The sequence below is a fragment of the Etheostoma cragini genome, chromosome 13 (genome assembly GCF_013103735.1).
Source record: "Etheostoma cragini isolate CJK2018 chromosome 13, CSU_Ecrag_1.0, whole genome shotgun sequence".
NCBI classification, from domain to species: domain Eukaryota; kingdom Metazoa; phylum Chordata; class Actinopteri; order Perciformes; family Percidae; genus Etheostoma; species Etheostoma cragini.
In genome coordinates, this window is record NC_048419.1 from 11,463,017 (window position 1) to 11,480,094 (window position 17,078).

At 39.1% G+C, this 17,078-nt stretch overlaps 1 protein-coding gene across 4 annotated transcripts in view; it reads right to left on the bottom strand.

Moving 5' to 3' along the window:
• Positions 1–8,920: 8,920 nt before the first annotated feature.
• The window catches only part of ltbp3 (latent transforming growth factor beta binding protein 3), a 32,984-nt gene continuing 24,826 nt past the window's right edge, over positions 8,921–17,078 (bottom strand). For 2 of the 4 annotated variants that reach the window (XM_034889692.1, XM_034889693.1), the window contains 10 exons: positions 16,853–17,023; positions 16,041–16,121; positions 15,337–15,465; positions 15,072–15,209; positions 14,832–14,972; positions 12,117–12,245; positions 10,395–10,556; positions 10,205–10,294; positions 9,960–10,088; positions 8,922–9,823 (listed from right to left, as the gene is read on the bottom strand). In XM_034889692.1, coding sequence (XP_034745583.1) covers positions 9,672–9,823; positions 9,960–10,088; positions 10,205–10,294; positions 10,395–10,556; positions 12,117–12,245; positions 14,832–14,972; positions 15,072–15,209; positions 15,337–15,465; positions 16,041–16,121; positions 16,853–17,023 — 1,322 coding nt within the window. In that variant the 3' untranslated portion in view covers positions 8,922–9,671. Of the gene's footprint in view, positions 9,824–9,959; positions 10,089–10,204; positions 10,295–10,394; positions 10,557–12,116; positions 12,246–14,831; positions 14,973–15,071; positions 15,210–15,336; positions 15,466–16,040; positions 16,122–16,852; positions 17,024–17,078 lie in introns of all 4 variants that reach the window. The other 2 variants (XM_034889695.1, XM_034889694.1) reach the window with 2 other exon arrangements.

The following is a 17,078-nucleotide window of genomic DNA, read 5'->3' on the forward strand; positions in this document are numbered from 1 at the left end:
AAAAGTGGACGTGGTGGTGGTAGTTAGGGGTGTGCGTAGGGGGGTGTGTGGGTGGGTGCTGACCCTTCACAGTCACATGGGAAACTGTGCACATTTTTAGTATTCTCAACATTGACTGCACAACACTGAGAGAAGATGCTCTACCCATTCTATGTATTTGGTGCTGTCCCTGGTGCTAAAACGGAAACATTCACGTACCATTCAGTTTTGTCTCTCAAGACAGTTTTTTTTGCCTAATTATTAATAAGGAAATCAATTCTAGCTTACATTGAATGCATCACCTCCAATCCACATTGGATTGCAGCCCATTTGAGCTTTTCAGTTGTCTACTATTTCCTTTGCAACTGGGGAAGATATTTTAAAAATATTGGATGACGCTTTTATGTATTCATCGACTTAATTAAAAACAGCAATGGTCCCTGATAGTGTTTTCAAATATATAGGCTAGTGTTCTAATAGGCCTACATCATGAGGATTACATCATGCCTAGTTATCCTTCTCGCCCATATTAGCAGTTTTTTTCTGTCACAAATTATTTCTAGAAATTCAGAACCCATGAATGCCACAATTGATGTCTTTTTCTTTTCAGGTTTTCCTCCATTCGTTCTTAACATTTTCATCTCATAGAACTGCTGTTGCACTGAATTATTCCTGAGACACTATGCAGCACCTGGTTGGTGTGTGACATCAAGGAAGTCATCAATATCTGGGTTATTCATAAAGCCCTGAAAGATCCTCAAAGAGATCCTCAAGACTAGGATAAGTGTTTTCCCTTGTGATTTTCTCTGTTAAACGGGATATGAGAGCAGTGATTTGATGGTTTTGCAATTGAGTTAGAAAAGATCTAGACTCTTGAGAGGGATTCATTCATCCTGGTCAGGGCCCGATTAACAATTTCCTGTACATGGGCAACAAGACTCAAGGGCCTCCTAAAATTGAAACTATTCAAAGGGCGGAATGCTCTCACAAGTCAAGAGGGAGCAATTTGACTTTTGGCTAACATAATAGACGCGCTGTTGATGGTGACTTGCCTTTAGCATAAAATACATATATTACAAATTTAACTTCAAATTAAACATGTTTTTAAACTCCACCTGCGGAAACTGACTTCAACTTCAGAGGCTTGGGGGAGCTCAGTTGCTCCAGTTTTTGCCGGCATGCAGGGCCACCAGACTCGCTGTTTTTTTTTATTGGTTGTTGGCTATACAACACATTCAAACAAACTATTATGCAGTTTGACCTTCGAATGTAAAACCAACTTTACCACGGCCTGTGAAAGCTCGTCCTCGCTGCAGAGGAAGCTACACTGTTTTTGACGTGTTTCAACATAATATTTTGATTGAATGGGTTGCAAAAATCTGCATATAAATAGGACAGTGAGGACTGCATTTATAATGTGATCTAACATAATATTTGACGGAGCCCAAGGCCCCTTAGCTGTCCTGTGCCCCTGGGCAAGTGATCAATTGCCCTAATGGTTAATCCGGCCCAGATCCTGGTGGTCTGTCTGTAGACAGGCACCAAGGAAGGCACCTACATCATTTGTGTGTCTTTGTATTCTCTACCTGCTGTGTCTGTCTCTCTTGGGTGTGTATCTGTGAGCATGGGTGGTGCAGAACCAACTAAGTGGTAGGGGCAAGGGCTTTATTGAATGGTGGGTCTTGTAGGAAGGAAAATAGCATGCTCACTTTAAGCAGTTAACGGTGATTAAAAAAGCTTTGCTGTGTTGTAAGTGTGGTTTTAGTATTTTGCTTTTTTGCTGTGAGTGTTTTATTGTAGTTGAAGCTTCACAAGTGGGCAGAATATTTTTGACCGCAGCTGTAGCATCAATGCTTGCTATTGATTTGCACTATCAACACGTTTCAGCAAATTTGTCACTGCTCAACAATTTGTATTGCACAAAGCTCCTGATTCAAAAGACTTCTGTCAGTGGGGTTGATGGGCAGTTGAACTAAGGGGACCTTGTACCTCAAAGGGAACACGGCTGAAAACTGATTGTCAAAGCTTGATAACATAAACTCAAATAAAATGGGGCGCTGTCTCTGCCGGGGGGCTGTTGAGCAAGGGTTAGCCGTCAACTGTTCCTGCAGTGCTGCTCAGTGTTTAGATTAGTGGTTAGATTTAGTGGTTTTCCTGGGCAGTTTACAGGTGTGAATGTGTGGAACTGTAACCAGGGCATCCCTACAAAGGGAGAATTGGTCTTTTTTTTTTTTAAACTTGATTGAATTAAATAATTGGTTAAATAATATTTTTTAAAGATTTTCAATAAACTGAAGTTTGGGGATTTTGTTATTAAAGGCACATTGTTGACTCGTTTAAACAGTCATATGTAATTAGAGTATGTAGCAAGGCTTTTCTTCTACATGCAATCAGTTAGTAGTTTGGAGAGCAAAAAGGTCCCATGGCATGACAATTTCACTTTATGAGGGCAACTTTGCCCCCCTCTTCTTCTCCGCAACAGCTACAGACACAGAAATTGCTCATTGTGGGACTGGCTCTTGTGGCTGTAATTCTGCACCAAGGCTGAATTTTGGGAAAGAGACTTCAGATATGGTATTAGGGGACCACTAAGGTCTAAATAAAAGCATCCAAAAAGCGCCATGTCATGGGACCTTTAAAACAGTAAGAAAGCCATTTTGTTGAACACATTGCCAGATCTGTTCTTAATTTGGCCAATTAAAATTTGCAGAAACAACACATATTGTAAGTGCTGACTTTCAACTTTTTATCATGAGCTGAGGTGATCCTTTCAACATTGAAAACACTCAAAAGGTATAAGACAACCCTTGCTTTTGTGTTTGGTCCCTTTTGTCCTATGCCGGTCTCCGTATTACTGCCCCCTATTTGTTTGTCTGTGTCTGTTTTTGTGTGTCGTTTGTTAGCTGCAGACATCATTCTTAATGTTGTGTTTTTGTTTTTTCTTCCTTCTTCCTGTATGTCCTCTCTTTGTTTTGGAGTAAAACATTTAATTGCAGGGAGGGATTGTTGAGGAGGTGCACTGTGACTTCTTCGGTGTGTGTGAAGTGTACTTCTTGTTTTGTTCAACTGTTTAATATAAAAAACACATTTTATTGCTATGCCGACAAAACTCAGCTGTATATTTCAGTAAGTCGATGGTACAAATTGTGATACATTTTGATAGACTTTTTACACATTAACATACATTAATCTTATATTTACCTCATTTACTCTTTACTGAGACTGATCAACACTTAGTAAATATTTCTTTTTGGGCATTTTAGGCCTTTAATGACAGGACATCTGTGAAAGTGAAAGGGGATTGAGTGGGAATAAAATGCCGCAAAGGGCTGCTGTACAGTGGTGCTCGAAAGTTTGGGCACCCCAGGTACAAAATTGTATTAATGTGCATAAGGAAGCCAAGAAAAGATGGAAAAATGTCCAAAAGGCATCAACTGACAGATTAGACATTTGTATAATATGTCACAAAAAGTTAGATTTTTTTCCATCATTTACATTTTCAAAATAACAGAAAAAAAAAATGGCATCTGCAAAAGTTTGGGCACCCTGCAGAGTATATAGCATGCACCGCCCCTTTGGAAAGCTGAGACCTGACAGTGTCATGGATTATTCTCAATCATCGTCTGGAAAGACCAGGTGATGTCAATCTTAAGGTTTTAAACCCAGACTCATCTGACCTTGCCCCTACAATCAGCACCATGGGTTCTTCTGAGCAGTTGTCTAGAAAACTGACACTAAAAATAGTTGACGCTCACAAAGCAGGAGAAGGCTATAAGAAGATAGCAGAGTGTTTTAACATCCTCTGTTCGGAATGTAATTAAGAAATGGCACTCATCAGGAACAGTGGAAATTAAAGCAAGATCTGGAAGACCAAGAAAAATGTTAGACAGAACAGCTTTTAGGAAGGTGAGAAAACCAAGTCAAACCACCACGTTCCATCCAGAAAGACCTGGAGACACTGGAGTTGTGGCACACCATTCCACTATAAAGCAATACTCGTACAAATATGGTCTTCATGGAAGAGTCATCAGAAGAAAACCTCTTTTACGTCCTCACCACAAAAATCAGCGTATGAAGTTTGCAAATGAAAAAATAGACAAACCTAATGCATTGTGGAAACAAGTTCTGTGGGCTGATGAGGTTAAAGTAGAACTTTTTGGCCGGAATGAACAAAGGTATGTTCGGTGAAGAAAGGGCACAGAATTTAATGAAAAGAACCTCTGTCCAACTGTTAAGCATGGGAGTGGCTCAATCATGCTTTTTTACATTTTACGAGTAGAAGTAAAAATAGATTCAATAAAATTTCAGCAAATTTTGGATATTAACTTGATGCCATCTGTGAAAAATCTGAAGTTAAAGAGAGGATGGCTTCTACAAATGGATAATAATCCTAAACACACCTCAAAATCCACGATAGATTACATCAAGAGGCGTAAACTGAAGGTTTTGCCATGGCCTTCACAATCTCCTGACCTCAATATTAATGAAAATCTATGGATAGACCTTAAAAGAACAGTGCGTGACAGACAGCCCAGAAATCTCTGAACTGGAAGACTTTTGGAAGGAAGAATGGGCAAAGATACCTCAAGCAAGAACTGAAAACTCTTGGCTGTTCACAAGGAGCGTTCATTTGCTTCCATTATGAGCGTACACCATTTTTTTGTTTCCTGTTATTTTGAAAGTGTAAATGATGGAAATCAAATTTAACTATTTGTGACATATTGTACGAATGTCTAATCTGTCATTTGATGCCTTTTGTAGATTTTTCCATCTTTTTGTGGCTTCTTTATGAAAAATAATACAAATTTTTACCTGGGGTGCCCAAACGTTTGAGCACCACTGTATATGGGCGCCCGCTCTACCAACTGAGGTATCCGCACGACCACTAAAACTGATTGTGATTCATATCTGACATTTTGTTTGTCTAATTGTCTCATTGTTTTGTCTAATATTATTTTATTGGCAGCCTCCGAAGCATCTGCGTACCAGCTGTTATATTCTGAGCAATACTAATTAAAAACCTTGTAAAGACATCCACTGACTTATGTAACCTTAACCTCTCCTATTTAAAACGAAATTTACATTTTACTTTCTGATGGGTAAAGTGTGAAACACACACCAGGCTCTTAGATGCACTGTTAAAGGCTAAAAGAAAGCCCCCAGGGCTTCAAAAATCACTAATTTGAGCTGTTTGTGTGCTAATGCGCGCACACACACAATCTGTTTACGCCCCCGGCCCCAGTCCCCACCCCGTTCACAGATCCACACCTATGGAGAGAGCTCATCCACAATCCACCGTGACAAAGGGAAAGAGCTGAGTGCAGGATATAAGGCTGCCACTGGCTGCCAGAGTGTGTCCAGTACAGTGCTTTCTGCAGATTGCAGCAGTTTGAGCTAAACCCCCTCTCTGTCTGCTTACTATAGACGGGATCTGGGTGGTTGGGGTCATCATTAGTGTGCGCAGTGACCAGGGTGAAGTTGGGGGGGCTTACGTTTGGTGAAATTGGTGTGACTGTGTAGCTTTACAGCTGGGTGGACATGATCTCTATTCTTTTCTTCCCCCAGCACAATGTGACTGATATTCCCAGCCTTAAATCTGAATCACATGGCTCAAATCCCGGGTAATGGAGGGGGTCTTTGTGCTGACCTTAAATGAAGTGTCTGAGGCCATTAGAGCACAAGCTAAAAGAAGCACAATCATAATCAACATCCACTGATGTACCTCCTATCTTACGCAGTTGCAGCCCCATAGTTAAAGTTGACTGTACTTGAAAGATAAACTTATTACCACACAGTAGATTAAGTCTAAACCCTGTTTCAAAGAGTGTATTTATCTTTATATGCTACTGTATTTCAGCAGATATACCTCCTCCCCATAAGGCTGCCCTGCTGGGTTTGTTTCCTTATTAGCAAAAGCCCTAAAGCTCTAATAGCAATTACTCCTCCAAATTTGGACAGGCATGGAAATCTTTCTTTGCTAATGCAGATGAGCTTCACTTCTCATTTGTGTCACAGTTGTTGTTCAAATTGTTTGTAACAAGAGATTTCCTGTGTTATCAGTTCTAGCTGCCTTTTGTTCAGAACTGGCCCATGTAGAACATCTGTAGTAAATACCACAATCAACAACATACAATCAACCACAGTGTATTGAGGAATCCACCGAAAAGCGTGAAAAAAATGTCAACAGCTGCTCTCTTGTTCTTCCACACTTTGTATTAATCAACCATTGGGATTAAAGAGATCTGCTCTGGTTCAGTGATGCAGTGACTATAACTATGGATTAAACTAATTTTTTTAGAAGTGAAGTATGCAGGTCATCACAAAATGTCCTCCTTATTTTGCTATGTAACAGAATGTCGTGTTTACTCCCAAAGCCAACCAATGCTGTAATTGACCAACATAGAAGAAAGTTTCGTACCTGCAGTCTACAGCCAGTTGAACCTTGTGGGTTATAGTTCAGTCAGTGTGACCTACTAAAAGATATTAATATCTCCCGACCACTTTTTTTGAGTCATCTCCCAAGGACAACTATGCTATTTTGGTTTTCGTTCTCTTTTGTCTCCTGTCACTTTTCTTATTTCTTTTTCTCCCTGAACTAGTTCCCGGAGGTCACTCTGCTGTTCCAGTTTAAAATTATATAATAATTCGACAGAATGAAACCAGGACAGTGAGGAGCTGGGTGCAACGTGACTCACTTAGCTTACAGGATGAGGACCATCTACAGAGAGAGACAGAAGGAGTTGTGAGTTATTGCACCCATTTCTTGGCATGTAAATCAACAGATGTATTCACATACAGTTAACATTAAGTACATGATAACATCATGGTTTTATGTTTATGTTTTTAAGGTTTTATGGTATTTGTTCCCTGAGAACATTTTCAGGTGGAAAATCATCAGTGTTTTGGAGAAAACACAACAGGTGTGGTGGCCAATCCTCAACACGCCCACAGTAACTCTTATGCCTGGCACAAAGAATAAAAGACACTATTGCACATTGTTTGCACCTCAACTTCAAACATTTGCTTCCATTATGTTCATCATGTCAGAGCAAAGTCAGAAACGTTATTGTGAAAGCATTTTGACCGATTTTGATGATAATGGGCGGAAATAAAACAGCTACCTTCGTTTTAATTGCAATTTCTTATAAATGAAATGTCAGTTTTAAATGTTTTTTGTTTTAAAAAACAACTTTTTTGCACAGTACAGCAAGTGAACACAATGTGGTAATAATGCTTAACTACTTCATGAGAGCTGTGTATATATTATAGTATATTGTATTTACTATGACCATATAGATATGTCTGTATATGTCTGGAAATAGTTAAACATGCGGAAATCCCTGAAAGAGAGTTGTATTTTAAGATTAAATTTGGGCATTTTTGGCCTTAAAATGACAGGACATTTGTAGACAAGAAAAAAGGGGACAATGGGGGGAAGAGATGGAGCAAAGGACTGCAGGTTGGAATCAAACCCTGGGCTGCAGCTGTAAGGACTGAGGCTTGGTACATGGGAAGTACGCTCTACCAGGTGAGCTACCAGGGCACCCTGGCAATAATATTATGAATAAATAAATCAGTGAAAATGTCTACTGTATTCTCCCCAGTGTTAAAGTCACTGACTGTATACAACAGGTTAAAATAAAGAAAAATGAGCATGGATGATGCATTTAATGTATTGCAGAAACAGTGGAATTCTGTATATTGGCACTTTATCCAATAGATTTACCTCCCCCACACACCTCAGAAATCATTAATCGCTAATCATTGTTGCAACCAGAGCTGATTACACCATAGAGTAGACATGGTGATGGTTAGATTGATGGCAAGCATATTTATTGCTGTACAGATGTATAAGCACTCCCTCTGGTGGAAGATCTTGTGGTTAATTTTGGGCCTGTCCTTAAGAATGGTAATATCTGGTTTTTACATGCCAAATGAATTGTGTGGGAAAGTACATGAATAAAATCACAGAACGTGCAAATACACGTAAACATTTTTTGGCAGACAAATTAAATTGGATTGTAGAGAATATAGCTTGGATGGGATAAAAATCAATTTAGGGCCAGTAAAGTATACTTCAGCTTTCATGAACAACTTATGTTCTTTCCCTATCCTATCAACTGTATCATAGCGTATAATCTTGGGACTTTGTCATGGGATAAATTAACTGCAGCAAGACAGGAAATACAGCAAATTTCCTGTCTTTTTAATACTTGATACTTAATGGTGATAACTGGATCCTAAAAAAATAAAAATATGTCCAAATGTGTTATGTCATTGCAGTTAATAAATGTTACAGAATTGTACATTGAAGTAACAAGCAAAAGAGGACATGAGTAGCATTCATGGAAAATCTATGGAAAAGCGTCCATGTTCTAGGTTTATTTGCTTTCCAGACATGCTTGAAAGGCAACACTGAATCAGCCACAGTGCACCCCCCCCCCCCACCTCTCATACCGACTACACGTGGAATTTGAATGAGTCCGTCTGCTGTTTTCACATGTGTGTGAACAAAACACAACACTCACAAACACAAGAAAAACAAACACATGACTGACATCTTTGACATCTTATTTTAATCAAATTCTTCTTATCGTAACAGCATCTTTGATAATATTTTGATGCAGCAATCATGACAATAGACGTCAACCGTTTTATGTTTTTCTGGAATAAGCTACATCAGCAACTATTCCCACTATTCATTACTAAGTGCATGGTCTTTTTTTCCTAGCTTAAAGTCACTTAGGTGCAGATGTCAAATTATACAAAAACTTCAGGTTTCTCATATTTTACAACAACAAATAAACAGGGGTAGGAGAGGGATCATTCTTACAGAAGCTGTTGATACATCGGGCAAACTGTACAATAACACAAAATCAACATTGTGTGGTTAGAAAATACAATATCAGGCAATATTAGGGGCTGCGTTCGCCCCATGTTGGCTAAGTCCTGCAGCGGCCTGGGTTCGAATCGGACCTGCGGCCCTTGGCTGTGTGTCATCCCCTCATCTCTCTCCCCCTTTCATGTCTATCCACTGTCCCTTTAATAAAGGGAAAAGACCCAAAACTAATCTTAAACAAAAAAATACAATATCAGATGACTTCAATTGAGAATTAAATGTGAAATAATGTGGACTTAAACGGGAATGTAAAAGGGTTACTGTAACATATTAACATTGTCATGGCATTCCTATAGTCTGCAAATATTGAATGAGCTGAAGTAGACAACAGGAATATGAGATAGATCTTTGAAACACATTTCGGTATTAAAACAAGAGGGGGCTTTAGCTCTTATATTCAAATATGAACAATGATCAACAATAAGAGATCAATGCAACAGGGAGCTCAATGACAAAAGAAATCACACAAAGCACAGTTTACACTTAACAAAAAACAGTTTTAAAAACAAAAATTACAAAAATGTTTAACATATAAACAAATAAACATATGTCTTGTCTGTATTGATTTTTTTCTTTAAATGTGAAATGGGGAGTGAAAGCGGAGCTGACAATAATATGTTTTGTACATTTCATACGAGCCGTTGCTATGATTTGGCTCCTGATGACAACTCACGATTTTGGGTTCACGGCCGACACATGGTCCCACGTTTGTACTGTGAGACAGAAGTGTGTGTGCAGTATGTGCTGGGTGGTTGCGTGTATATATAGGGATACACAGAGTGACGCACAGAGGTTACCGAGTTCTGCGTCTGACACATGTGTTTGGCCTGCGTGTGGCCACAAAGCCTTGTTTGCAGAAGCACTTGTATGAGCCAGCGGTGTTCACACAGCGAGCGTTCTTGCATGGACTGACACGAGCTCCTGGTTCTGCACACTCATCAATGTCTAAAAACCCAAACACAAAGTTGCTAAATCAATAGATTAGTCAGTGCAAATTCCTTTATTGGCTAGTGTATCTTCCTTAAAATGCAACCAGTTTAGAAAACAACAACCTATTTTTGTAAGACTAGCAAGTACAAACCTATACAGCGGGTGCGGGAGTGGTCCAGCCTAAAGCCTGTGTTACATTCACACATGGTGCCCAGGTAGGAGCGAACACAGCGACCATTTACACAGCTGCATTCGTCCGAATCCTCCTCTGAACTGTCACCTTTCACAGACAAACATGCAGGAGAAATGTGGGAAGTAAATAAGGGCTGGTTGGGGGCAAATAGATGAGTTTCTGACATATGATAGGATATTGACAAAGATCATGTATAGTTTTACCTGGGTTGTAGTTGGCGAAAGCTGCCAGGAAATCCTGCTCCCCATCAGACTCTGTCTCCAGATGCATATCACACAGACGACTAAACATCTCTAAATACAAGGAATAAATGTCTTTTTAGCTCAAAAGAAAGGAAATAGCGGAAGTCGGCAGTCACAGCGGAGCGGCCAGGTGGGTCTTCAGTTTGCTCACCTGAGTTTCTGGGTGGACAGGTGTTACACTCGGGCCCCCAGCCGCGACCGTAGTGACAGCAGCACTCTGAGTACGTCACCACCATGCCGTTCCTGGGCTCGCTGCAGATCAAGCCCTCATCAACCTGCAGGAAACACACATCCTTGTGGGCAGCAGTGCGATCTGGGTAAAAAAGGAAGATAAAAAAACAAACATAAAATGTTAACTGTAGTTTAACAAATTTAAGGTAACATGTAAGAATTCAGGCAGTGTCAGATTATCATGAAAGTTCTTCTATCTACATTTGTAGATAAAATATAATTATAAATATTAAATAAATAAAAAAATATTGAGTATTTAGCATGTGTAAAGCCATAATAAAGCCTCAAAACATATACAGTATGGGGCTCGGAGGAAAAACATCAGTTCACATTGTGACAGCCACAACCTACTTAAAGATGATGGATGTCTCAATACATGTAACATTTATTATGAGAGCCACTTGAAGATGCTTCATTGAAAACATATTTACAAATCAGAGTGAAGTTGCAAATAAGTGCACAAAAAGTACTCGTTTCTTAATTCTCTATACATGCTTATTATGGTTGAGGTGTTAACGGAGGTCAGGAGCCTTTCCAAGCATGTTTAGGCCAAAGTGCATTAATTAGTTCCGCCCATAATCCAGCGGGTATAGCCTACTGTAGCCACTTTGTTAGCTAGCTATGTCATACAGAATATTACCTCTGTAAGTAATACATACAGCAAAAGCAAAGCCTTTCTAAACTTAGTTTGCATGGCTTGGACTGTGTGGCGATGTGGTCATGGCACATGGAAGCTAATGTGCTTTAATAGATTATTTATTCATACACGCTTAAAACTAATAAAATCTACAATTGTTAAAGCAACCAAACTCATAAAAACAGTGTCATATCTACAAAGGATGCTGAAATTTTTTAACTCAAGCACTTTTCAATAAATGTAAGATTAATGGCTGTGTGTTTAAATGGCTGCATGTTTTGCATTGATGATGAAGATATGCTTTACTCTCATTAGGTAAACAGCTTATTGTTACAGCTCCTTGATTGTGGTTTACTATGATTCATTGTCTTCTGTAATTGTGAAGATAGAGCATAATGTTGTTCAATGTCATTTTTTTGGTCTGCTGGATACAATGCGTTACACTTAAACAGTCTTGAAGCGTTAATTACAGATGTCAAAGCAACCATAATAAAGACATTCATTACTAAAATGGCAGTCTAAAAAACATGAAAGCACTGTGAGTTACATATCTTACATGCAAAATGACAACTAGTGAACTTAAAGCTTTCTCTACTAAATGAGCAGTTTTCAAATGTGTCTGTCTTTTCTATACTAGAACAAGTTTCTCATCATCTATAACAGCACAGACACAAATTGTTTTTTTTATGGTGAAAATAGACATGCAGAGTAAATGTTAAAAGTAATACATTTTTCTCACACTGAACATGCTCAGATATCGCTTTGTGTGCATAAATGCATACTTGTGATTTGTATTTTTAATAGCTACACAAAGTGGTATATTTCCAAAGAATGGGAAACTGTCTCTCTAAAGTTGGTAAGAGGGGAAACATAAAGCCAGTACAGGCCAGATGGGACACAAATTGGGAGGAATTACAAAGAGCAACATGAGCGGCAGATGTCGAGGTAAGCCAAAACTCATTTTGATCGGTCATGCTCAGGTGAGCCGAAGCTGATTTTACCCACCGTCATAGACGCACTGTTTCAGCGCTGCACTGAAGGTGAGGGGAGGGTCGCAAAAACAGTGAAAGGAGCCGGGCGTGTTCTCACACCTCCCATTCTTACAGTACGATGGGTCCTGGCACTCATTCACATCTGCAAAGGGCACCACAGGCACTGGTTACAGTATGAACATCTGCTTGGGGCCAGCTCTTAGTCTGTAGGTGGTGGACACAATAACTTAAAAAATGCTACATCATGAAATCCAGTACAATAATCCTGCAATAAATAATCCTTTTTGTGACGTTTACTGCTCAATCTTCAGTATTTCCCGAGACAGTTTCAAAAATACGTTGATAAAACTTTCATCTTTAACAAGTCACAGAGAGTTTTGAGCTGCAGCATTCAGTGCAGTGATGTTGTATTGGTTTGGAAAACAATGTACTGTACAGTGGGAGCTGTTATTGTGTCCACCCCCCTGTATGTCCTGTTTGCTTTCTGTTTATGTTTCTACCATAAATGTTGCATGCAAAGTTCTGCTCATGACAAAATGAGCTTTAGTCATGCATACCACTGCAACTGGTCTCTAGTAAACCTACAACCCCACTGTGATATCTGCAAAAAGGCTGGAAGTTAAAACAAGAAGCATGTTTCCAGCAACGCTTCAATTTAAGAATGTTCTATCTGCTATGATGTTTGCGGGCAGTTTGCAGAGAAAATGATACCGCAATATAGGCCAGTGTCTACTGGGATGTGGATGATGCAAGTTTCTAATCTTTACTTTGTTTTCTGTATTTTTATGTTTTTCATGAAGCTTGAATAAAACCAAATATGATCTTACTGGACGGGAACCTGAAGAATAAGGGTCTAGTATGCATTTAGAAGGCATGTTCAAAATCTGCTAGGTTTTCCAACTTTTTTTATCCAGGCATTTCAGTTTTAAATCCAGGCAATTACAGGACAAGCCATATTCACATTCTTTCATTAGACTAGATTTGCTCAATTTTCAGTTTGAACACAGAGTAGACACACAGTACACAAGACTTTGGGATGAGTGCATAGTCCATTTTCAGGTAGGCCAAATGCTTTCTAAAAATAACAGGTCTATGGCAAAATCATCTGTCCAAGTAAGTTGGTGTTAAGCTCATCAGTGTCCATCCACCCATCCATTTTACTAGTCATTTACCCATGTTGTGGTTCTAGTGGTAACAAGGAGATTAGAGCATCCACACTTTGTTTTCTAGAAATTATCCTGGACTAACAGGTCAGATGGGGGATATTATCCCACAGTTTTTTTATGTTTGCATCTCTTTCATTTCAGTCATGTCTGAATACTAACAAAAGCAGGCTTTCCGGGGTGCGGAGACCATTTCAAGTGGCTCCTTGCAGCAGCTTGCACAGCATCATTTGCAAATAACAGCAATAACACCTCACTGTCACTAAACCAGAGCTTTCTAATTCTTAGCTCGGTCGTGTCCATAAAGAAGACACACAAAAGAGTTGACAAAGACACGCCTGTGGGAGTCCAAAGCCCACTTTGAAATGTGTGACTAATAGAAAGAAAGCAAACACATTTCCCATTTAGCCTGTGAAGGGAACTGCATTTGCTTCTACAAGAATGGTTCCTTTCTTTAAACAGGAGACAATTTAACTGCATGACCCTAACCTGTGGTCAAGAGGAGGACAGCGTTTAAACTCCAAGTTAAAGGCAGACTTCTTCAGCAGATTTAATCAGCAAGCCTAACTCAACGACTGGGTCAACCTGGCCTGTCTGGTATATGATGTGACTCGGTATCAAGTAGTGATCAGTTCAGATCATATTTATCAGTACAACATAAGAGCGTTGGCTGCAGGTATCATGGAAACGACTACTTTTTTTCAAACATGGTGTTTGGCCACTAAACATCACAAAACCCTTAATATGTGATTTGAAAAAAAGTGGTCACTTCACTTTCACTTCACTTTATATATATATATATATATATATATATATATATATATATATATATATATATATATATATATATATATATATATATATATATATATATATATATATATATATATATATATATATATATATACATATATATACATACATATATATATACACATACATATATATATACATACATATATATATATATACATATATATATATATATATACATACATACATATATATACATACATACATACATACATACATACATACATACATATATATATATATATACATACTGTATATTGTATATGTTTGTCCAATCATAACTGAGCTACTAATCATATAATAATAACTAATAACTTATCTGTAACTGAGACCTTGAAACATGCATGTTCTTAATTGGTTTACATGATTACATTTGTTTCACTTTGTGCGGTTTGGGTGGTTTAGCTCAGGATGACTCTATACTACTTCTAGTATCATCTCCCTGCCTTCACTGTACTGTCTGTAATTTCACGGTTGTTCCTCTGTAATGTACCCCCTTAACATTGTCAATTACAGGCTCAAAGTGATAAAGTGAGATCTCAAAAACCTTCTTGAACCACTTAAAACGTGATGAAAACATTACAAAAACAGCTTAACGTCTATTCTGGCCTCTGTTTTTGTCTAATGGCAAACAACAAAAGCATAGAAGATAGCTTCCCTTCCTTTTTTCAACTCGGTACACCGGGATTTTGGTTTGTTTAGCTTTTTCCAGAATTAACACCTGTTGCCCAGTGCACAGGGTCTGCACTCACCCGCCTGCTCCTCAGGAGTCACACAACTGTTACGGTCGGTGGCCAGGGTCCAGGGTAGAGAGCAGATGCAGTAATACGACCCTGGAGTGTCCACACAGTGGCCATTCTTACAGTTGACTGGGTCCTTGCACTCATTTACATCTGTAGAACAGTTAGGTTGACTCAAATCTCAAAACAATTTCTCCAGTACCTAGATAAATGTCCGTCGGAGTCACCGGGGGACGATTCTATTTTACTTACCTGCAACTGTTGCTATCACACACTTCTTCTTGTTGGAGTCTGGAGTCCAGGGCCGGTTACAGTTGCAGTAGAACGACCCTTCGGTGTTGACGCAGTGACCATTAGTGCACAGAGACTCGTCGTGGCATTCGTTCACATCTGAGGGAGAACATGCAACCATATAGAACCACATTCAACTAAAATGAAGAATCTACTAAACGTCTCTGCAGCATTTTACAGACACTTTTGTTATGTGTCATTTTATAGTGTGTATCTAAGCACTTACCAATGCACTCAAGAAGGTTGCCGTCATAGTAGAAGCCCTGTTGACAGTAGCACTCATAGCCTGGCTGCGTGTTCTCACAGCGACCCTTCTTGCAGATTTCATCAGCGAACAAAAAACACTCGTCGATATCTGCCGACAAGGAAGAAAAACTCAGGAACAGATTGCCGGTCTTAACATGCAGTTAGTCTATATTAGGGACTGAAATGGAAGGTTGTGGGCAATCCACAGCTTTTCCTTCTAGCATCCTTTTGGGCACTCCTCACATGAGGGCCCTGGATAGTAAGTCCCCTTCCCCCCACAGTCCGACGCTCCTGTGCACGACTAAAACAACTTTTGAACGTATACATGTTTTACCAAAACAAGTTCCTTCCTGAGGCTATTTTCCAGAGGCACTGGGGAGCCGTGCAGCGCTTAGCACCGCCCACGACATTTGTGATTGGTTTTAAAGAAATGCCAAAAAACCAGAGCACATTTTTCTCCCTTCCCGAAATGTTGTGTGGACTAGCCAGACCCTACTACGCAGCGAGACCACCATTGATGTAAGAATGATTTACCAATCTCATGAGGAAATGACAACTTCTTTGGACAAGTACAAAGTAATTTATCATATTGCTCTGTAATTTCAGTAAAAATGCAGGAATATGTTATCAATGTGTAGCCCTGGTGCATGTGAAAATTGTGCCCCAATATTGTATTATATCTACCATGGTAGACAGGCAGGCTGTACAGGAGTCCTTCATCATAGTAGAGGCCTTGCCCGTTTGGACACAGGAAGTGGAACTCAGCTGGGTGGAGAGGATCAGGCAGAGTTTAATACATAAAGTACAGTGGCTTGCATAACTTTACACACCCATGCTAAAGTTGATTAAAAAGAAGAATAAAAAACATCTTTTGGAAATTGATCTTAATGTCGTAATTCAAAAACTTTAGGAAAATCCAACCTTTTAAGGTGCCAATGCAAATCAAACCAGCTATTAAGCTTACTAAAATAAAACCATGCCAATCTCTATTTATGGTGAAGGGTATGTGATGATGGGGGGGTATTTTAATTCCCTAATGCCAAGGGAACTTTATCAGGATGCATAGTATCCTGGATCCATGGAATAATAATAATGCATTTTAAAGAAGAACATGTATTTATTTACAATACATCATTCATTCACTAAGAAAATTGGTGTCCTTAAAAAGTTGTATTTCCCTAATTTTTTATTATTAAGATCAATTTCCAAAAGATATTTTTTTTAATCCTCTTTTTAATCAACTTTAGCATGGGTGTGTAAACTTATGCAAGCCACCGTAGATACAGAATATGATACCATTTTTACTTTTTGGCTAAACAAATTTACCCAGATGCATGCATTTAGCTTAGTGAATTAGTTTTTAATATTAACTACAAATGTTGTTGTCCAAACCCTTGTTAGTAACATATTCACTACACTGAGTTACAAACCCAGCAATAACGTATTGAATGTGTCTTTAAGGGCATTATGCACAGCACACTGGGCTGTAAATGTACCTGACTGGGAGACAGGACAGGGATAGATCTCACAGTGATCTCCCCATCCCACCCCAATGGAGCAGCAGCACTCCTGCTTGGTCACGTTGGTAGCCAGAACACTGTCGCAGAACACAGTGTCATCGAGGTTCAAGTAGCATTCCTTCTTCTCATCCATCAGCACTTGAACTGCTGCAGGAGCAAAAATGGGAAATGTTAGAAAACAGGTTTCGGTGTGCAAATCCAG